Source organism: Leptonychotes weddellii, chromosome 4 (genome assembly GCF_054177405.1).
Source record: "Leptonychotes weddellii isolate Sample4059 chromosome 4, ASM5417740v2, whole genome shotgun sequence".
Lineage (NCBI taxonomy): Eukaryota > Metazoa > Chordata > Mammalia > Carnivora > Phocidae > Leptonychotes > Leptonychotes weddellii.
In genome coordinates, this window is record NC_138372.1 from 117,065,564 (window position 1) to 117,088,772 (window position 23,209).

The 23,209-nt window shown below is 43.5% G+C and overlaps 1 protein-coding gene across 1 annotated transcript in view; it reads left to right on the top strand.

Moving 5' to 3' along the window:
* The window catches only part of RDH10 (retinol dehydrogenase 10), a 28,344-nt gene extending 19,809 nt beyond the window's left edge, over positions 1–8,535 (top strand). The window contains exons 3-6 of the mRNA XM_006737079.3: positions 3,655–3,753; positions 4,986–5,131; positions 6,923–7,054; positions 7,158–8,535. Coding sequence (XP_006737142.1) covers positions 3,655–3,753; positions 4,986–5,131; positions 6,923–7,054; positions 7,158–7,281 — 501 coding nt within the window. The 3' untranslated portion in view covers positions 7,282–8,535. The remainder of the gene's footprint in view (positions 1–3,654; positions 3,754–4,985; positions 5,132–6,922; positions 7,055–7,157) is intronic.
* Positions 8,536–23,209: the final 14,674 nt, after the last annotated feature.

The window sequence follows — 23,209 nt, forward strand, 5'->3', positions numbered from 1 at the left end:
CGGTTGTTGTAATTGTAGTATTAGACCTATGATCGGTGCACTTCCTAAACAAAGAATATAGGCCTTTGTCTTAGGATGTAGAAAATGCAGTGACACGTTGGATTTCATTTATCCAGAAAGCTGTGTTTGTCCCTTATTAGGCAAAGAAATCACATATTTTAAACTAGACACTGCCCTGCCACTACCTTTTTTTTTTTTTTTTTTTAACTCTCCCTCTCTAAAGAAAGCTTTATATTAAAACAAAACTGTGTCACACTTTACTTAGTTACTCAAAGTGAAGCATATTTCCCGGAAAAATGTTTACAGCCCACAACTGGAGAAGATTTTGGTCACTAAGCCATATTTGGATTCTTTTGTTTCCCTTCTCTTTTTTTCTTTTTTCCTTTAAATACAAAACCAGTAGCTTAAATGTTCCTCCAAACTAATTGGAGGGAGGGCAGGGAGTGAGGAAAGCAGACCCAAGTCACATTTTTTAGAATATGCAGCCAGAGTACCCTGTGCATAAACTAGAACTATTATACTTGATATACTGATTTAACACAATTAAGTGCTGGTAAGTGTAAATTCTGCTCAGAGACAAGCACAGAATCAGCTCCCATTTTAGCTGTCATTGCTTGGCCAGATCATAAAACAGTACCTGCATGTAATAGATGTTCAAGAAATAATCGTTGAAGGAGTAAGTTAATACCACAGACTAATTTCAGGAAAACGGGAGGGGTCATTAATCAGTTTCAGAACCATGCAACAAATTAAACTTAAAAAACAGTTAAGAACTTGTTAATCTTCTATCACCTACCTTTATGTAGTACTGGGGATCTGGATTAGTCATTTAACACCTGCAGGCAACAGCATCGCACACGAGTCCGGGGAAGTCATTAGCACCAACCTGCTCAGTGCCCATGTGTTTCCAGCCAGGGCCAGCCACCAGCTAGAGCGAGTGGTCACTGGCGATGTGAAAAAACAGGATCAGGGATGCGGACTCGCCAGGTAATTAAGCAGCAAGTTCTTATTGGTGTTCTATATTGTGTGTAATTTCTTGGGATTTAATATTGAGACTCCCCACTTAAGAACTTAACGGTAGGATCCTTTGTACTAAATCTATCCCTGTCTTTCAAGACTAGGCAAACTTTTAATACTGAGAAATGATCTCTGAGTCGCATCAAGAATACATTTTATACTTTTTTTTAGCTAACCTGGGAACAGTTAACCAGATACTTAAAAGAGGACTTATAGACTTGATTACTTAAGGATATGTTTTCTTATTTAAATTGGAATATATATCCTTCTTTATGATGTTACTTTATTGCAGTTCTGTGATATGATGGCCATATATAAGATGTAGAGCTTAAAATTGAACATATAATGGGAGGGTATGTGCTCTGGTAAGCGCTGTGAATTGTGCAAGACTGTTGAATCTCAGATCTGTACCTCTGAAACAAATAATGCAATATATGTTAAGAAAGAAAAAGAAGAAGAAGAATGTAGCAGGAGGGGAAGAATGAAGGGGGGGAAATCGGAGGGGTAGACGAACCATGAGAGACTATGGACTCTGAAAAACAAACTAAGGGTTCTAGAGGGGAGGGGGGTGGGAGGATGGGTTAGCCTGGTGATGGGTATTGAGGAGGGCACGTTCTGCATGGAGCACTGGGTGTTATGCACAAACAATGAATCATGGAACACTATATCTAAAACTAATGATGTAATGTATGGGGGTTAACATAACAATAAAAAAATTTTTTTTAAAAAAAATTGAACATATAATGACCTAAAGTACCAGTTCTTGCCTTTTTTGGCTAACAAGCACACCAAAATAATAATTACTATCCTAATTACCCTAACCATTCCCACTTCTGCAAAGAAGTAAAATCCAGCTGAGACATATGTCTCTTGGAAGAGAGACACTCCAGCAGTAAGCCAGGTCTCCAAAGTTCACAAGGAATGTTATTCACATTCTCTCCTCCACAGTGCCCATCACAGGGTAGTAGTCCTCCCATAATCTTTGAAAAAATAGTCAATATCTTCCAGCTTAGTCTGAGGCAGCTGGGCAAATAAATATAAACAATTAAAATCAAAATACCACAAAACATGTAATTGCAAATGGTACTGACCACGTCTTAAAGAAATACAAAGTCAAGGTGGTGTAGAATTACATAAAGGCTCAACACCTTCAGTAAAGAATTATTTGGAAGCCCCTGTAACATAAGCACATTGAAAAGCGCAAGAGGCTTTGTAAACATGTGATTAATATTATACTTTGAATTACGTATGAGGGCATTGGGAGTAGATTGTCAGAGAAGAGAAGAGTTCATGGGTAAAACCTCACAGGTGAGAATAAGTGTGCCCTGGATAACCACAGTGAGGAGGCCCAGACAGATGGGGTATGAGTCGGTGGTGAGGGGCATGATGATCAGGAGTCGGACTGGGAAAGACCTTGGGACACGTCACAGACATTCATCTGGCAACTGTGTGCATCATGGATTGGAATGCAGAGAAACTTCAAAATAAATGGAGTGACTGTTTTTGATCTTGTACATGCATAAGTTATTGTAACAAATTAGATATTTATGCAAAACTTCAGTGATCCCTTAGCCAGGAAATCCTTAGAGAAGGGCATGCAAGTCTTCTTTAAGTCCACTGTGTATTGTTTGGGTTTTTTTAACTTCATAAATCATGGGGAAGCTGTGTTGGCAATGGGATATAACCCAACAGTAGACAGATTGCTCTTTGCTGCTTTCTTTTAAGAAGCAGGTTATAAAACTGTTGGGAGCCTGGTAGAGTAGTTAATAGATCATCTTAAGCAATTTGAAGTAATTTTTTTTTTTTTTATTTTTAAATACAGCCTTGTGTCTTGAAGGTGAAAGAGCCAGAGGGGGAAGAAAGAGTTTAGTGAATAAGAAATAAGGGTCTATTGCCCTGGAACTGCCACGTGCTCAGCTACACTGATACCTGCTTCTGTGGGAAAGTCACTGCCCTGTAAGCCCCCCAGGGGAGTGTGGTCATTCAGAATGCTGGAAGCTCCTGTCCGTTAGCATAGGACACATTTCTCATTATAATGATCCTGTACTTTTATCCTGCATTTTTACATCCTGAAATACTCTACCTCCTGTTAGTACACTTCGGTAAAACTTTGGATGCTGGAAGATGATGCTGGACGATCTCTTCATTCGGGGGTCTCTTCCTGTTTAGACATAGCCATAAGGGAGACATTAATACAAGGCACTTATTCATGGGTAAGCTGGAGGCCCCTCACAGACCGTGAGATAGCTGTGTTAAAGTGTCATGAGCATAAAAAGATCCCTGACCTGGGAGTAGTTTAGATTAGCAGATAACTATCACTTGAAAGGTGATAAAGAGCCTTCGACTAATGGCTTTCTTTTCATCTCTGGCGATTGTCCCCAAAAACTCTTGTGTTACGGTCTTGTTGGTCACGGCTTCTAATAGGCCTGCCACACCAACGATAATGGTGTTATGCTAACCAGACAATCAAAGGATCTTCTCTTCTGGTAGATGTGTAAGATCTTGAAACAAATTGGAAAATGTACCATTATGTGGGTAAAACTGATTTCGTTATGTCGCTAAAACATTAGGTAGGATTGGCTTTTAAATGAAATTCACAGTGTCTCTTCTAAAGCTTGACTCTTACTTTTCTTTCAGACCACAAAGGCTTTTCTTCCTACCATGCTGGAGATTAATCATGGTCATATTGTGACAGTTGCAAGTTCCTTGGGATTGTTCAGTACTGCTGGAGTTGAGGTTTGTGAGATATAAAGCATTTCCTTCCTTCAATCGGTTTATCTTGCGTCGAGTATACCAAAGTCCTCCGAAGAGTGCCTGCTGCCCATACATTCATGAGAGCACTCTGCTCGACCTGTGTGCTGTGTGTGGAATGTTCTGCAGTAGCCCAGGGCCAGCTGCTGAAGCGTACCTCTAATACCTGCTGCCATAAAATCACTTACCCTAGTTTGACAAAGCCTCAGCAGCAGGAAAAGTAGGACTGCTAGTCCTCAGCATGCCCCACTTTCCTTAGCAGTTTTGCTTGATGATGGCGGGGAGGCACAGGGTCAAGAATGAAACCGTGGAGGGCAGTGGCGGTACCCTGGGAAACAGATACGTGAGGCCAAAGGTTGACGTCCTGTCTGGGTCAGCTTGCCAAAAGTGAACTATCTTGTATCAGTCCATCAGAGGAGATGGTTATGGTGGATGTGAGGTGTCTTGCTTTGTTAAGTTTGCAGAACTGGGCTTAATCAAACCCCACTCTTTACCATATTCCAATAGTAAAGCATGTGTATGTATATCGTTCTGTGTTGTTTGTCCTCTGGGTGCTTCTGGCATAAAATTGAAAACCTCACCCCCATGCAGATAGGCAGAAGGACACAGAATAGATGGCTTCCACGTTCTACATTTCCATTCCTACATTTAAGGTGGGGTAAGGGATAAGAACTTTCTATACCATGTGCTCTTAGATTAAGGTCTGGCTTAAGTTTACAAGGGATATTTACCATTTCCATTTTTACTTTACCCTAAAGAGAAAATCAGATCCATAATAACTTATAACCTAAGCTAGATTTGCCTTTCTCTCCTAGCGATAATGAAGCAAACTGGATTTTCATTCTCCTTTACTGAGCAAGAGACCATTTGTAAATTTTCCAGACACTTCAAAGTGAACCTCTCTCCATTTTTAGCTCCAGCTTGTTAGCTTTTATAAAATCCTTTATGGTAACTTCCCCAAAGTAATACGATACTTGGTCGATGTGGCAAAAAGTGTTCGTCTGTTTCTGCTGTTGCTTTGAAAATATTATTTCTGCACTGAACCACATCAGATATCTGTCTTTGAAAATGCTTTCCTTTTCTTTGCTTAGTCACCTGTAACCTTCTGTATCAAACATGCAACCAAAGTAATAGGATCAGGGAAGCTTGGGTTTGGTCGGTTTGGTGGGAGATCGTGCACATACTTAGTGTTTCTGTTCTCTCCCCCTCTAACTCAGGATTATTGTGCCAGTAAATTTGGAGTGGTGGGTTTTCACGAATCCCTGAGCCATGAGTTAAAGGCTGCTGAAAAGGATGGAATTAAAACAACGTTGGTTTGCCCTTACCTTGTAGACACGGGCATGTTCCGAGGCTGCCGAATCAGGTCAGTGAGAACCTGTCTTATTACTGATAAAAAGCTGTTTTAGAAACCATCTTTCCATATTGGGAGAATACGTAGAATTGGATCTTGCACTTTATCATTTGACAATTAAACCTGTTACAAACCTCATTGATCAAGGTTTGTAAAATTCAGGTGAATAAGATTAACGAGTGAGGGTCTGGTACCATGCTGATACTAATGTGAGGAAGTCAATCTGGAAGCATCAGACAGGAATTGGCCTCTTGTACCTTCAAGGAGGAAACATAAATATCCAGGGTTTCCCTTAGAAGCTACTTCCTTAGGAGTTATTTTGTTTCTTTAGTATTAGTGTTGGTAAATGAATGTGACTTTGATTTGGATATGAAACAATGTGACTGTCACAAAAGAGTAAGCCTTTCTTCTAAAAAGCCCTTTGAATATTGCCCTCCAGATTTGGGAGCTTTCTTTTCACAGAGAGTATATGTAGGTAGATTCACTGTAACAGAATGAGAAGAACTATTTAGATTTACTAAAAACGAAATGAAATACCCACACACTTTGAAAGGAGGCATATGGGAATATAAATGTCAGGTCACGTCTGACTTGAACTAGCAGAGTAAACAAAACCACGAATCATTAAAAGGATACTTGTAAAGACATGCTTACTTTGAGATCTTTGCTTGGATGAATTTGCAAGGCAAGGGTAGATAACCGAACCAGTTCCCCGTTGGTCAGGGCTGTTCTTAACACATCCTGAAGCTGGCCACACTGTGAAGTAGGTGGAGCTCCATTTGAGTCATTCCAATCTCTGGCTGACTCCAAGTCTGGACTGGGAACGGACTTGAGCTCTGCCGCTTTTCCCAAGCGCACGCACACGTGTGTGTGTGTTGGTTTGTCTCTTCGTCTTGTATACTTAAGAGCCAATTGCCTAGGGTCTAAGGAGCCCTGTTTCCTATTTAGTTGTTTCCTATTTAGCATATGACAGGTGTCCAAAGCTGTGGTGGGACAATGAAAAGTGAAAGGAATAAATTATACTGTTAGGTTATTTCAACGTGTCATGTAATGAATTCAGCTGAAGGTAGGATGTCTATATGCACTTCATTTCAGAGACCCCTGAGAGAAAATACCTTGGTTTTCCCTCTTGGGGCATCCAGGAAAGTATATCGCTGACTTACTTCACTCAGAAAAGTTACGCCAGTGTTACTTACACGCCATCATTCTAACAACACTCAGCACTAAAAGTTTGGTATCGTGTTTGGGTTTAGTGTTTGTTATGCCAGACACCCTCTTCTTTTTCTACTGAAAAAAATAGAAAAATAATATGAAATACATTTTAAGGCATTTTAAAAACATTGTCTCGGGGCGCCTGGGTGGCTCAGTCGTTAAGCGTCTGCCTTCGGCTCAGGTCATGGTCCCAGGGTCCTGGGATCGAGCCCCACATCGGGCTCCCTGCTCGGCGGGAAGCCTGCTTCTTCCTCTCCCACCCCCCCGCTTGTGTTCCCTCTCTCGCTGTGTCTCTGTCTGTCAAATAAATAAATAAAATCTTAAAAAAAATAAAATAAAACATTGTCTCACCTTACAGAAAAGCAGACCAATTTTGCTTTTTTTTTTTTAACCCCTTTTCTAGAGTATGCAAATAAAATATATTCATAGTAGGAAAATTTGGAAAATACAGAAAAATACAATGCAGAAAACAAAATGGACCTAAGATCCTGACACTTAGATAACCTCACTGTTAATGTTTGGATGTGTATTTCCAGTATTCCCTACTTTGTGTTTATGCTTAATTTCATTTTTTGAATATTTAACTTTCAGGAAAGAAATTGAGCCTTTTCTGCCCCCTCTGAAGCCTGATTACTGTGTGAAGCAGGCCATGAAGGCCATCCTCACCGACCAGCCCATGATCTGCACCCCCCGCCTCATGTACATCGTGACTTTCATGAAGAGGTAACTCTGTGGGTTCCCTCCTGGGTCAGGTCTCCCCGTGCCCACCCCCAGAACCTACCGAGAGCCGGAGTGCACTCACTAACAGACCCCTTTCTTTTTTCAGCATCCTCCCTTTTGAAGCAGTTGTGTGCATGTATCGGTTCCTAGGAGCAGACAAGTGTATGTACCCGTTTATTGCTCAAAGAAAACAAGCCACAAACAATAATGAAGCGAAAAATGGCATCTAAGGATCTTTTTTGTACGGAATATCATTTCTATCAGAAGACGATCAAGGTGTTTGATCCACATCAGCATTACTGACATTCTCTGGATTCTAAACCCATGTTGACTTTTTTTTTTAATCAACTTTAAAAAAATAAATAAAGTGCAAATTAACCGACTAGAATACTTGGAAAATGTGATCAGCAAAAGTGAGCTTATGTTGTTGCCAACAGGGTCCTTTGAGGCAGAACCCTAAAACGAGTCAAATCTTTTAGACAAGCACTGTGTGACGTCTCCAGGCTACCATTATTTTTCTTAAAGAGCAGAAAGTCTAGAGATGATAACGACAGTGTGTTTCACCTGTGTGGTGTTTTTTTTTTAATCTCCATAGAGTTTATTAATTCTTGTAATTAAACTCTAGCCAATTGACACCCTTGCAACTTCAAGGACTGATAGTGCTATATTTTCTCATGTTTTCTAAGTTTCAGTTTTGCAAAGCCCGTGTGGCTGTTCGTGGTGTTTGTGGGTACAGCTCTTTTAAAAAGGAATTTTGAAATCTCCATCAATTCAAAGTAAATGATGTTTGATTGTTACATTAACAGGGATCAGGTCTCTTTTTTAAAGTCATAAGGACTAAAGTGTTAGCCAAATTTTTAATTTTGTCTCTGAAATCTTTCCTTAAGGCTCTATTCCTCTGGAGACCTAGTTATCCACAAAGGTCATACATTTTCTACCTGTGAATTTTGCTGCATCCAGAAAGTGCCCTTTCCTCAGGAAGTTGCTGTGCTTCATTTATTTGAATGGACTTTTATCTAGAATACATAGCAGCTCTGCAAAGGAACAGTTTCTAAAAATGGGAGCTTCTGCATTAAAAAAAAAAGTCCCCATTTTTGTGCCAACTATGATTAGTGAGGGGGAAAAAAATCATATTCTATGGAGTACGTATGGAAGGTTGTAAAGATTCTTTTGAAAGTTTTATTCACATTGTAGAACAGCAATTGACATTTTTACAGTATTTTTTTGTAAAGCAAACTATTTTGTGCCTTGAATTTGGTAAATGTGTTTTAGTGAAATGTTGTTGAAGTGGACTTCTACCTCTGTATCTAAATGTATACCATCCACTTGTAAATTACTATAAACTATTATGTGATTGCTTTTTTTTTTTTTAGAATGTCTTGTTTAAATAGCGACCGATGTTTAAGGCTATTAAAATAAGCCATCTTTTACTAATTAATTGGGAAGTTTTATAAAGGACTGATTAAATTTAAAGAATTAACTTACATGCCACTGACAGTGTGATTCTTAGTGATCACCAATATTGTAGAGAAAAGCATTGTGTTCCCTTTTTTTCACATTACACCTTAAAGAAAAAAAATGTTTAAATGGGGTAATGTTCGGGAACAGCCATTAACAACTTAGGGCGCCATACACTCAAATTCCCATTGTTACCATCTACTTAGATGAGATGCTGTATCAGGGGCTTGTTTATCCTGAAAGTGGGAAAATACCGTCTCATTACCTCGGTTAGTTTGCCCCACAGAGCAAATCAGCACTGTAACCACATACAGGAAAGTCCTGCTCACTGCGAGTGTCCCCAAAGCTGGTCTTAAGGAATAGCTTCATTTATGTTTGAATTTCTCTAAAAAGTATCACATTCTAGATATAATGCTACTTTGACGATGATTGCTGTTTTCTCTAAACATGAACTCTCCCCTCGTCAAACCTACATACTAGTGTTGATCACATAAGTAATTGCCGAAGTTACTTTTCTTGCTGATTAATAAACTACGCCCCCTGCCCCCCGCCCCACCTCGTCATTCATGCTGACTCTCTGTTCTCTTTTTTGTCATCTGGCCCCTTCAGGCCAACGTTCAGGGCCACTGTGCTAGCACCCAGGGAGCACTTCTGTCCCTCACCTATTTGTGCCCTCCTTCCCACCCCCCCAACCTTTCAGCCAGTTTAATGATAATCATATTGAGTGGAATCAAAAGTTGTGAAGCCAGCAAAGATAAATTCCAACTATTTTTTCCCCCTTGATCTACCAGGTCTGCCACTCTGTCACAAAAGATTAGATTAGCTTGACAGGATTGAACTACCTAAAGCCAGCCTTGGGGGGCGGGGGGGTGGTGGATGTGTGTGTGTGTGTGTATCCTGTTTCCTTGAAAGACTATAGCTTTCAAATTTCTCCCAAGTTAAAAAAGTCAAATGTCATCTTCAAAGTTTTCTTTTCCAACTGGCAGAAATAATTCTAAATTGGTGTTGATCTGAATCTTGGAAATTTGCTTTTGCCTCCAACAAAATTTAAAATCAGTGGGGTTTGGGGGAGGAGGGTAGTTCTTCCCATGCCAAATTTATTGCCTGTGTCTGATTAAAAAGAGGAGGAGGGAAAGCGAGGCTGTGTTGAGCCAGAAAGGCTGGGACACGGGGCCAGGGGGCCAGGAGCATAGTCAGCAGCCACCCACAGTTAAGAGGCATCTACTAAGCCTGAGGGCCTAGCCGAGGGACTCGAGTAGCTTGCTGTTGACTCACCCATTCGAATACCAGTAACTATGTGAGTACGTTACAAATGAAGCCTCAGCGTGTGACGAGTTCTCAGCAAGGTGGCATTTGAGAGAAGCCTTGAAGACTGAGGATGTAGCAGATGGAGATGAGAATGGGAGCTTGTGCGTTCCAAGGAACTGAAGGTCAGGAAAGGCTCAGAGGGTGAAAAAGAAAGATTATACTCATTGTGCCTGACATAGGACACACGAGGAGAATGCCATGCGTTCCCTAAGTGGATCCCATCTTGAGGATAGCCTCCATTCCAGGCTGAGGGTGGAGAAGAGAGAAGCCCTAGGAAAGGACATGTGCAGAGCTGTGAAGTTAATAGAATCAATTCAGTTGCTATAAAGACTTTTGGAATACAGGAAAGCTGGGAGACGAGGTAGGAGGGAGGCTATTGCAAAAGTCAGGCGTAAGAAGCGATGAGCATGAAAAGGAAGAGATGGCTGCTAGAGTCCCACTTTGGAGCTTAATGACTTCATAACGACTCATGAGCCGGCTTGTATTTAAGTGGCAGCAGCAGAACAGTGAACCTGATCTCAGAAGCATCTTGGAGATGCTGGGTGACGATCTCTGGCAGACAGGTGGACATCTAGATCCGGTCCTCAGGAAGGAGGCTGGTGCTAAGATTCTGGAGACATCTGCAAAGAGGCTGTGCCATGCAGTAGAGCTGGCGGGGGGGGTGGGGGAGGGGGAAGCATAGGATGAGAAGGGCCAGGGACCACAACTTGGGGAACATGAGGGAGCTGCCGAAGGAAAAGGCTTAAAAGGTGACATTGGAGAAAAGTTAGAAGAATCCAGACTAGAAACAATTATCTCCTCTGCCTGGACCTAATCTCCAGCCTGAGTCACACTTAAGAAACCTCAGTCTGGCCCAAGAAAAAGCGTCTGTGTGGCCAGCCCTGGGGCAGAGACGCAAAAGGTGAAGGGCAGTGTTAACAGATAGCACATGGAGTCTTTAAACGAGCACTCGGGTTTCTAGTAACTGAATCCATTGTTTAAATGACCAAAGGAAAATTTCTTCCTCGGTGAAACCTGGAAACCGTTGTTGGGCAGTTTTGTTTGCTTGGCCTCGGAAGCATGACTTGCTTAAATGTGCAGGCAGCGTTTCATGAGAACCCTAGAGGAAAAACAAAGTACATTTCCAGTATCATCGAATGGATACATGTTAGCTCGAATGAACTCTTTTTACTTGCCAAAAAGATGGGACAGGACCTGCCTCCATCTGAGAGCTCAACGGGACAGTCTCCTATGTCTCCTAGGGGCTTCCCTCAAGTACTGAACTCAGCACAAGCCAAGCCTACTCCGGGCACGTCCCTAGGTCAGGATGGACACCCTCTGCTCTCCCCGGCTCTCCCTGGGAAGGTCGAGACAGTTGTGTGGGCGACCACGGTTCTAGGTGTTCTTTGGGACGACTCCGGGTGCTCGCGGTTCCTGCGTCACACTCAGCTATTTCAGAGCACTGAACCGCTTTCCTGACTATCTTTTTGGGAACTGTTGGGAATGTGCACTTGCGTCGTCCAGAATCCTACTTGCTGAGTAATCGTTTCTATCTCACTCGCTCCGTTTCTGTAGAGCATGTATATAGTGTCTTCCAGGAGCTTCCAACAAGCTTTTTAGCTGTAATTGTTGAAACGTTTCTAACCTACTAGCCAAAAACAAGAGCATTGATTAGCAAGAAAAACAAAGCATCTTCAGCCCAGATTCTAAGTTTGAGGTTTTCCTGACAAGGTGATTTAAACCATGCTGAGTGTTCAGAGCAGCCATGAAAAATGCCCCCTCACCTTGCCCGCACGTCCTGGGTGGTCCACGTGGACGCCACCCGGCAGGCCTCCCCTCCCTCACGGCGGGGGCGCCGGGATCCTCTCACCCTGGCCCCGGCCAGCCTGACTCTGTGCACGGCCTGCCTGGTCCAAGAGACTAGCGGGCAGGTGGGGGTCTTGGCCCCGACACCCTCACATAGTGTCCCGCAGCTGTAGAGTTCCCGTTTGAGAGCTCAGTGTTGTGGATTGAATCACGTCCTCCTCGAAGAGATAACACTGATGTCCTAACCCCTGGTTCCTGGCAGTGTGACCATATTTGGAAATAGGGTCTTTGCTGTGTAATCACGATGAGGTCATTCTGAATTAGGATGGGCCCTGCGTCCAGCGCCGGCATCTGTCTAAGAGAGACGGACACACACAGGGAGAACACCATGTAAAGAGAGAGGCAGAGACTGGAGTGATGCAGCTACAAGCCAAGGGGAACCAAGGGGTGCCCGCAAGGAGGAAGCAAAGAGCAGATTCTCCCTCGGGGCCTCTGAAAAGGAATCAACCCTGTGGAAGCCTTGATTCCAGATTTCCAGCCTCTGGGACTGTGAGAGAGTAAGTTTCTGTTGCTTTAAGCCCCCAGTTTGCCATACTTCGTGAGGGCAGCCCCAGGCAATACACACACCCGGGGCCTGCAACCTTGCCTCCAGAAGTCTCTGGTGTGTAACTGGGCAATGATGATAGCAGGCCCCATCTCAAGGTTATTGTGAGGGCTATCCCCGGGAAACTCGTCCTGTGAGAGGACGCACAGAAAGCACAAAGAGATGGCATGGGGTGGAATCACACGAACCTGCTGTTATTCAGCCATCTTGGACCTAAACAAGAGCCATACCCCACTGAACAGTTGAGCCCAACAGCAATGAGGGCCATGGCGGTGGCGGGGGGCAGTGCTGCTATCCAAGTCCTTGTGGATGGTCCTGCTTGGTTTTTCCAACGGTCCTCAATTCGCTGACACTGGCTGGGTGTCCACCAATTCAGTTCAATTTTGGCACTACTCAGAGTCAGCACAGACCCCGCAGGTTAAGGGCTCAGTCCTGTAAGACTGCCCCCACCTCATATGCCAACTGCTAATGGGGGCCCCAGGCTTCCCACACATCTGCCCAGCTGACTATAAATTGGGGGGTTTCCACCACCCCCACCTCAGGTTTGATAATTTGCTAGAACAACTCAGAACTCAGGTAAACACTATTCTTATGATTACAGTTTGTTATAGAGGATACACATGACTAGCCAGATGAAGAGGTGTGTAGGTCAAGGCACACATCTTCCATGCCTTCTGGGGACACACTACCCTCCCAGCACCTTAATGTCTTCACCCACCCACAGGCTCTCCAAATCTCAGAGGTCAAGAGTTGTTATGGTGGTTTTATTACCTAGGCTTGTTTGATTGGCCACCGTTGGCCACTGGTGAATGAACTCATAATCTCCATCCCCTCTTCCTACCCTGGAGGTTGGGAAGAGGGGTGGTCGAAAATTCCAACCCTCTAAGTGTGGCCAGCCCCTCCCTTGAAACTAACTACATGCCCACCCTGTGTCATCTCCGTAGCAGGAACTCAGGTATGGTAGAAAAAGGCTTTTATGAATAACAAAAGACACTCCCATCACTTAGGAAATTCCGAGGGTTTTAGGAGCTCTGTGCCAGGAACTGGGGGTAAAGACCAGTTATACATATTTTTTATTACACCACAAACACCTACTGTGTTGCAATGACTTATTTGTACATCTGAGGACAAGTGTCCTATTTCATTCATCCCATGTGGTTCCAGTTCTACTCCTCATATAATACTAAGCACACTATAGATGCTTAATAAATGTTGACCTGCATGACCTTTGTGCTCATCACATAATACCTGCTGGTCTCAGCTGGGAAATAGCAAGGGACTTTCCCAAGTCTTCTGTGTTCGAAAGGATTTTTTTTTTCCCTGTTCTGTTGCTTCTGAAGGAACTGCGAGGACAGAAGAAATTTCTATTTATGTGCCCTTCGAATCTTTTCTCTGACCAACCTCACCTGTATGCAGAGGTGACTGAAGACCAGAAAAAACCGTGAGGCAGCCCTACAGATGCTGGTCCTCCAGCCCTTCAGGACATCTGGCCAGTCTTGGAGAGAAGGAGCGAGAGAGACAACAAAAATTAGCTGGGTCCTGAAAAGGATGAGCGTTGACGCAGACACAGAGAACTTTAATCCGACCCCTATAACACCATTTTCTTCTGGCTCAATTGACAATGGAAAGCTTGTCCTTTGGGGAAAATAAAATAAAATTAAAATAAATACTAGAAGTCTCTATTGTCCAGAAGCTGCCCTTTATTTTTTTATTTAAGATTTTATTTATTTATTTGACAGAGAGAGACAGAGCAAGAGAGGGAACACAAGCTGGGGGAGTGGGAGAGAGAGAAGCATGCTTCCCACTGAGCAGGGAGCCCGATGTGGGGCTCAGTCCCAGGACCCTGGGATCATGACCTGAGCTGAAGGCAGACGCCCAATGACTGAGCCACCCAGGTGCCCCCAGAAGCTGCCTTTTAATTTCTACCCCTTTGCTCTGACTTTGGCAATGGCATTGTCAGGTTTTAGGGGATTTATTGCAGGATGGATACTGAAGGGTCTTTGCAATAATCCCGGAAGTGGACCTAAGATGTCTTTCTCATGACGGCCTCTGGAGCCCAGTGCTCTGCCCTCAGCATTCCTGAAGCAGAGGGAAGCCCTCGAGGACTGCGAGCTGGGAAACGCAGAGCCTGGCCAGGGAGTAAAGAAATGAATACGGCTGTCACGGAAGGAACTAGATGGAGCAAAAGCTGCAGCCCCGGGGGAGATTCCCTAACCACAGTTCCTCCAGCTGCTCAGACTTCCTGCTCCACCACCGCCTGGAGTCTGTCCCCAAAGACATTCCCGCGGCCAGCTGAAAGCCCAGGAACCATTCCCCCTTACCTGCTACAGATGCAGGAGAGTATGTTCTGGAGAAGAGGGATTGGCCAGGCTTCCCTCTCGGGGACCCAGCGTTTGGGAGCAAGTTTCATGCTTGCCTCTAGACTTTAGCTCAGTGAGCCACGCAAGAAGAAGAAGTTTGTGCAGTTTGGACACTTTGGGTCTATTTTCCATGAAGAACTATCCATTCGAAATGATTTCTCTTAGAAGGGAAGAAGTAGTATTTTATGTATGAGAGGGAAGGAAAAATCACGTAATTTTAAAGATCAGTTCAGTGTCAGCTAAAGAGGAAAGGATGAGGTTATGGAAGAGGACTAGAGAAAAATGTGCAAAATGTCAGGATTTACCGGGCTCTCCCCGGCAGCGGAGGCCAGTAGGCTGACGTCGATGTCTTAATGAGCCTAAGGTTTCTAGTGTTTTCTTATTGCTTCCGGACCCCTAAAATCAGATTCATTTGAAATCAAACCAGTTACACACTGGAGAATTTGGGAGGTAAGGAGATAGAAAAGAAAAGGAAAAGGTTTTAGATTTCCAGCTCCAAGTGAGATCTATTTAGAGAACATACCCCAGTCTTAAAAGAACAGCTATTTAAAAGACAAGAACCCTTGTGTACTGTTGGTGAAGATATAAAATGGTGCAGCCACTATGAAAAACAGAAGGGCAGTCCCCCCAAAAATTAAACATCGAATTACCATATGATCCAACAATTCCACTTCTGGGTAGATAACCAAGAGAATTGAAAGCAGGGTCTTGAAATATTTGTACACCCCTGTTTATAGCAGCACTATTTAAAATAGTCAAAAGTAGAAGCAACACAAATGTCCATTGACAGATGAATGGATAAACAAAGGGTGGTATTTACCCACAATGGAATATTATTCAGCCTTAAAAAGGAAGGAAATTCTGGCACATGCTACAACATGAATGAATCTTGAGGACATTATATTAAGTGAAATAAACCAGTCACAAAAGGACAAATAACGTACGATCCCATTCATATGAGGTACCCAGAGCAGTCAAATTTATAACAACAGAACGTAGAATGGTCACTGGTAGGGGAGGGGGAGGGGGTGGAGGGGGGAGGGAAGGAATGGGGAAAGTGGGTACAGAGTTTCAGTTTTGTAAGACAAAATGTTCTAGAGATTGGTTGTACAACAACATGAATATACTTAACACTATTGAACAGTATGCTTAAAAATCGTCAAGATGATAAATTTTATGTTATGTGTATTTTACCACAATTAAAAAAAAAAAGCTTAGAGGGGGCGCCTGGGTGGCTCAGTCGGTTAAGCGTCTGCCTTCAGCTCAGGTCTTGACCCCGGGGTCCTGGGATTGAGCCCCATGTCGAGATGTCACTAGAAAAGTGCTCCGTGGCCACAGACTGTTCCCAGTCAGTATTAACACTCCTCAGTCCCGAGGCGTACTCCATTCTGGGCAACCCTGGGAATGCAGCTGCTGTTTACGCCTCATGGTGTGTTTGATCCTGGCTAGACCAGGTGCTCTCCTTGAATCAGGCTTGCATCTTGGTTTTTTCCCTCCTCCTGGAGTGCTTGGCGCCCAGAGGCAGTCAGGGCACATGAGTGAATGCACTGGACACTTGTCTTCCTGCCAGAGCAAAAGAAGGAGTTGATCCAGTGGGGAACCAGCTCTCTAACTGGACTGGGGTGGAGAGTAATGGAGATCAGAATGACTTTTCCCAAAAGTCTTCTGATCCTTCACCTCCGTTGTAGATGACTGGGGTAAAGCCAGAAACCACGAGGCTGAGGCCCTGGGGGGCGGGGGGGAGGTGGGGGACTGACAGCCCATGAGCAGTCCACATTGCTGGCTGTCGGCTCAGATAAACTGAATGGAGACCCCAGTGGCAGGGGGCAAATGACTGATAGTCCCAGGCTCTGGGGCCAACACAGATGTTACCTAGTAAGGAACAGGCTGGCCCTGGGCTCCCCCGTCTTCAGGCTGCCTTTTCTCAGCCGCTCACACACCTGAGTCATAGCCTGACGACAGATTGCGACAACCACCTGTTGCTGCATCCAGGGACGATTCTAGCCAGATCGCTCCTGTGGTTCTGCACACTGAGAACCTCTGGGCGAAACTTCCCATTCTTCCTCCTCCTCCTCCTCCTCCTCGTCCTCTTGCTTGGCCTTGTCCATTTTTGATTGTGCATCATTTCATTCATGCATTTTTCTCACACTCACATGCCTTCCCCACCTCCATTCCCAACGTTGTCCCGGATTTACTATCTCCCTGGAGATCTTTGACCTCTGGCCAGGCCTTTCCTACTATTTTCCCACCCCTAACATCAGCTCCTGAGCTCACTCACCCCCCTTTCTCCTGGGCCTGCCTTGGGTCTTACTCCCTCCAGGGGCCCCAACATTGCCCTACCAGAAATGCAGTCTCTTTTCTGCCACTGAACTCTCAAAGGCCCGAGTTCTTGCTAGGGGCACTCACCATTCACATCCCTCCTGAGAGCAATTGGAGAGCGAGGATCTTACCTTATCCATCTTTGTATTTCTCTTCCTAAATGCCATTACCTCACACCTGGTGCACAATTTGTGCTCAGAAAGTGTTTATTGAAAGAATGCATGCAACTCAATAATAAAAAGCCAAACAGTCCAATTAAAAAATGAACAATATTCCATTGTGTATGTGTATAAATATATATATATCACATCTTCTTTATCCATTCATCAGTTGATGGACATTGGGGTTCCTTCCATAATTTGGCTATTGTTGCTAATTCACATGGGGGTGCATGCACCCCTTAGAATTAGTATTTTTGTATTCTCTGGGTAAATACCTAGTAGTGCAATTGCTGGGTTATAGGGTAAAGTTGTGAGATACACACACATGCACACGCGCACACACACACACACACACACACACTGGAATATTACTCAGCCACAATGGGGATGGAGCTAGAGAGTATTATGCTAAGTGAAATAAGTCAGTCAGAGAAAGACAAATATCATATGGTTTCACTCATATGTGGAATTTAAGAAACAAAACAAACTATCATGGAAGAAAAAGGGGAGAGGAAGACCAAGAAGCAGACTCTTTTTTGTTTTTTAAAGATTTTATTCATTTATTTGAGAGAGAGAGAGAGAGCGCGCACACAAGCAGGGGGAACTGCAGGCAGAGGGAGAAGCAGGCTCCCCGCTGAGCAGGGAGCCCGATGCGGGGCTCGATCCCAGGACCCTTAGATCTTGACCTGAGCCAAAGGCAGCCGCTTAACCGACTGAACCACCCAGGCACCTTCTATGATTTTATTTCTATGAAATGTCCAGAATAGACAAATCTGTAAAGACGGAAAGTTGATCAGTAGTTACTTAAGACGGGGTAGGGGTGGGAAATGGGGGTGTGATAGCTAAAGGGTACAGGGTTTCTTTTTGGGATGATGAAAATGTTCTAAAATTGACTGTGGTGATGGTTGCACAACTCTGAATATACTAAAAACCGTTGAATTACACATTTTAAATGGGTCAGTTGTATGCTATATAAATTATATTTTTTAAAAAAGAATAAATGAATGTCTTTAATAAGCTTTTAACATCCAAGTTTTCCATTCTTGTTTGCAAAATTCACGCACTATCCCAGTGGTCCATGACATACCATCATTTCAAATTTGCTGGGGCCCAATTTCAATTCCACAAGCCAAGAAGCCTGCTGGGACACCTGATGGAGTCCTGGGGCCTACTGGGAGACCGGAGGCTAGCCCGATTCCTTCGCTCATGTGGCATTAGTGTTCTTTATACATGAAGATAAAAGAGAAATAGTAGAAATTCTAATACCATTCTGTTTCTTTGTGAACAAAATGGTCCTGCTCAGGGGGGAGGGGAAGCCATAAAGTCAATAGGTATGAAAATGTGATGGTGCTTACTAATTAGAGTTACGAGGAAGTCTGAGTTTCCTCAGGAAATATTGAGAGTCTGGTGAGTTTGGAATCCTGGCTTTTAGAGGGAGGAAGTCACCACAAATCTAGAAGCAGAGGGTCTAGATTTGGAGTGTTCATTCCACCAAGGCAGCTCCGGCCTGGTATCCGTACCCAAACAAAACACACTGGCTGGACATAAAAGGACTTTCCATACAAGTACCAAGCCTTCAGGGTCAAGGATCGCCCAGGTGAGTGGGCCTCACCTAAGGCTCCCAGGCTGGCGATGGAGGATCAGGAGAATGAAGCTTTGCTGGTGGGGACAGTGCAGGGCTAGTAGGGTGGGGATAGATGTGAGGGGCAACATGATGTCAGTGGTGATAGGATCTTCCTGCAGCCACAGGGGAAGGAGGCCACAGACTAGACTACCTTGCCATCAAGGGTCTGTAAACAAATGCTCAGTCTCCCCGGTAATCAGGGAAAAGCGATTTAAACCGCAAAGTGATACCATTTCTTTTCTTTTTTAAAATAATTTTTTTTTAAAGATTTTAATGTATTTATTTGGGAGAGAGAGAGAACACAAGTAGAGTGAGGGGCAGAGGGAGAAGCAGACTCCCTGCTGAGCAGGGAGCCCGATGCAGAGCTCGATCCCTGGACTCCAAGAATCATGACCTGAGCTGAAGGCAGATGCTTAATCAACTGAGCCACCCAGGCACCCCAGAGATATCATTTCATGTCTATCAGATTGGCAAAAAGGGAACAAATCTGACACTACAAATGGTTGTCCAGGGTGTGGAGCAACAGGAACTCTCATAACTGCTGGTGGGCATGTACAAACTCTGATACATCCGGCAAAACTGAAGTCATACCTGCTGCGTTACCCCACAACCCCCACCCTCGATAGAAAGCCTAGAGAAATTCTCACAGGTGCTTACAAGAGGATCAGAACAAGAATGCCCTTGTAGGATGTTTGTATGACCAAATTAGAAGCAACCAAAATGTCCATCAAGAGGAGAATGGACACAGTGTGATGTGTTCATTCAATGGATTATTACAAAGCAGTGGAAAAAAAAAAGAAGAAAGAACTACTGCTATCTGCACCCACAAGGATAAATCTCAAAATGTACTGGTGAGGGGCGCCTGGGTGGCTCAGTTGGTTAAGCGACTGCCTTCGGCTCAGGTCATGATCCTGGAGTCCCGGATTGAGTCCCTCATCGGGCTCCCTGCTCAGCAGGGGGTCTGCTTCTCCCTCTGACCCTCCTCCCTCTCATATGCTCTCTCTCTCTCTCATTCTCACTCTCTCAAATAAATAAATAAAATCTTTAAAAAAAATGTACTGGTGAACACAAAAAGTAAATTGCAGAAAGATACATTATATGACATAATTTATTTGCAGTTCAAAAACAGGCAAAACTATTCTAGGTTCCTTCCTGGGTGCACATATTAAATAAAGGTGTAAAAACATACGTGAAATGTTAAGCACCAAATTCAAGATGGTGGTCATTTCAGAGAAGGAAAAAGAATAGGGTCTGAGGATACAGGGGCTTAAATTGTATCATGTTTTCGTTTCCTTCTAAGGCTCTGTATCTGAATGAAGTATAGAAAAGTGCTAAGCTCAAACAAACGGGCAGTAGATACCTGGGTGTTCTGTATTTTGCCTTTTATTCTTTTCTCCATGCTTAAAATACTTTAGTTTTCTAAAAGTCCAAGGTGAATAAAAGAGAAGAGAAAAGAAACGCATGGATCTCTTTCCGTATTTGCCTTCTAAAACCCTGCAAACCTAAAAAAAATTCCTTAGAGGAACAGAGAGGCATAGACTAAGTCTTTGGGACCAGGGGGTTTAAGAGGCTAAAGTGATCCCACTTACCCTTACACCAGGAAAATACTCCCAGGGCTGGGGGACACATAGGAGAAAGATGGATGAGAAGCCATGACAGAGAATGTAGATTCTGTGGTCCCTGGATAAAGAATCCCTCTTCCTCCTCCCCCATGCAGAGTCCTGGGGAAGTGGTAACAGTTAAGACAGTGTTTTAGGATTTAAGTGCAGAAGAGGCCTGTGTCCCTCTCCCAGGGACGTTGTATGGCTTCCCACCGCCTTACCCGTGGCCGTAAGTGGGGACAGGGCCCCAGTCAGTCTCCACCAGGACCCCTGTGGGCCGCCCATGGAGCTAGACAACGCCATTGAAGAAGCATAGAATCCAATTAGGCGTCATGAAATAGCTCTAAGGGCGAAAGAATATACAGGGGTGGGGGGTTCTGAACAGAATCAGGCATTAAATAAATAAGGTGGAACAACCTGGGCAGGGGGCATTGCAGAATCAGATCAGGTGGGAGACTGGGGCGACCACTTACCTTCAACCCCAGAGATTCCAACCTCTCTAAAAGCATGGAGTTCCTGCTGACCGTAGTTCAACTTGTAGGTGCGTGTCATAAGGAAAACTGGATGCTGTGTCCACAGAAAAATCCCTTTTTGCTGTATCATCTCAGGCTGCTGGAATGCAAACTACAACTTGCTTAGTTCAACTTTACTGCTTCTTTTGACCTTGTCTTTTGACCTTGGGAAGGGTTCAAATTAAGTATTAATACTTTCCTGTTACATTTTGCAACAACTTGTGTATACTGGGCATTCTGAGTGTTTGTAATGGTTAAGAGGAACTGGCATTAAAGAATCTAATCTATCAGCCTCGTGATTCTGACTTAAAATGGGGAATTGAGTAATTGTTTAGATTTGTGATTTTACTAGGTTTGTAAACAATATTGGAATGTTTATGAGAACTTGAGATGCACTATATTTTTAAGTTCAATTTATTATACTTATTAGAATTGTTTTAGCATTTGGGAATGTTCTGATTGTTAGGTATTTGAATTGCTTATAAATAAAACCAAATATATTAAATTTATAAATCCACTTTAAAGTATGTAAGGGGATTTAATTAACCAAATGGAAAAAAAAGCCCCTTTAAGAGTGATTGTTAAAATTTACTAGATTTATAAGTAAAATAATGAAAGTTGCGGGTTGAACTCAAAAACTTAAGGAAAATTAGGGAGTTTTTTTCAATATATTGCTTAAATAAATTAAGTATAATTTTTTAAATGTATCTACAGGTGGTGTCTCTTCTACACACAAAGCTCCCCTCGAGGACATTACAAAGAGCAACTCACACTAGCTATAGCGCTTTACAGAAGTGGCAAAGGGGCTGCCCAGGGCCACGCAGTGAGAGGGACAACATGTAGAGACACCAGAACATGCTGACGTCAAGGGCAAAATGTTCCTCTCCACAACCCCTGCCACTGCATAAGCACAGAATCTCCACAGAATCTTTTTATTATGAAAAATTGCAAATACACAAAAAGTTGAAAAACATATAGTACATTGAACATCCATATACCTAGTTTCAACAGTTGTAACCTTTTTTTATACTGGTGTTATTTACATCTATCTGTCTGTCTATCTATCCATCTGTCTGTCCTACAGAACCATTTCAACCATGACACTTTATCTCAAGATGCCATTGGCCCTAAAGCTCTGACCTTTTGACCTCCAAATCTGTGCCCACCTCCCTTGGCTTTCTGTGACATGGTGTTCTCTTCCTTCTTTTCCTCTTTGATCATCATGTGGGAGAATCACACTCTGTGATTGGACCTCAGGGGACCCTTTGGTTGGCAAGAGGGACACACAAATGCATCTACAGGTGTTTGAGTGGAGACCCACACATGGACTGCTAAAGAAGCAAAGGAATATATTTATATATTGACATATCTGTCCATTGAATAGCTGTGATGGGGTACCTCTGTTGGATAAGCTCAGGGTTGGGGGCTGGAGGGTCTATTCCTCAATATTCCTCAAATATGCCTACCATTCATCCCCCTTAGGGCCTTTGTACTGGCTCTTTCCTTTGTTTAGAACACTCTACTGCCCAGATTTATACATGGCTCATTCTCTCACCTCCTGCAAGTCTTTGGTGAAAAGTCACCTTCTCATTCAGCTCAGGTCATGATCTCGTGGGTCGTGGGATCAGTCCCTGTGTCAGGCTCTGCACTTAATAGGGAGTTGGCTTGAGATTCTCTCCCTCTGGCCCTCTCCCTGCTTGAGAATTCACTCTCTCTCTCTCCCTCTCTCAAATAAAACAAAATAAATCCAAAAGTCAGCTTCTCAGTTGGACCCACCCCATCCCCCTGGTGCTGCTTTATTTTCCTCCAAATAATGTAGTATGTTCGATGATTTTACTTACTGCTTGTGTTTACTGCCCATCTCACTGTGCTACAGTGTAAGCTCCCTGAGGATTTGCTTTGTCACCGACATATCTCCAGTGCCTGGGACAGGGCCTGAACATCTCATAGTACGATTTCGTTAATTATTTGCTGAATGAACTAATAAGAGAATGAATGACTTGTAAGGTACCTTTTAGCTCTAAGAAGCTGGGAATTTAGATAGTAGAGGGAAAGAAGACTGGATCTGGAATCAGAGGGCCTGGGTTTGAGTCCCAGTTTTGTCACTCATAAGCGAGGTTATCTGAGAATGTTAGCCGAAAATGTATGAGTCTCAGTTTCCTCATCTGTAAAATGGGGTTATAAAACACAATATTTGTTTTGTGCTTGCTGTGTTCCGGGCAGTTACCAAGCACATTGCCACCTTAACCAAATTATAATGGGACCACCTGATATTACATGTCTCCTAGTGTGATAAGCATATTCAGTATACAGCATCACCTATGAAGCATTTTTGTCCAGAATATTTAACTTGAACTTAAATAAGTGTTTTGACCTAACTTCTTTTTTATAAGAAAACCAGGGAGAAGGAAACAGATTAAAACAAT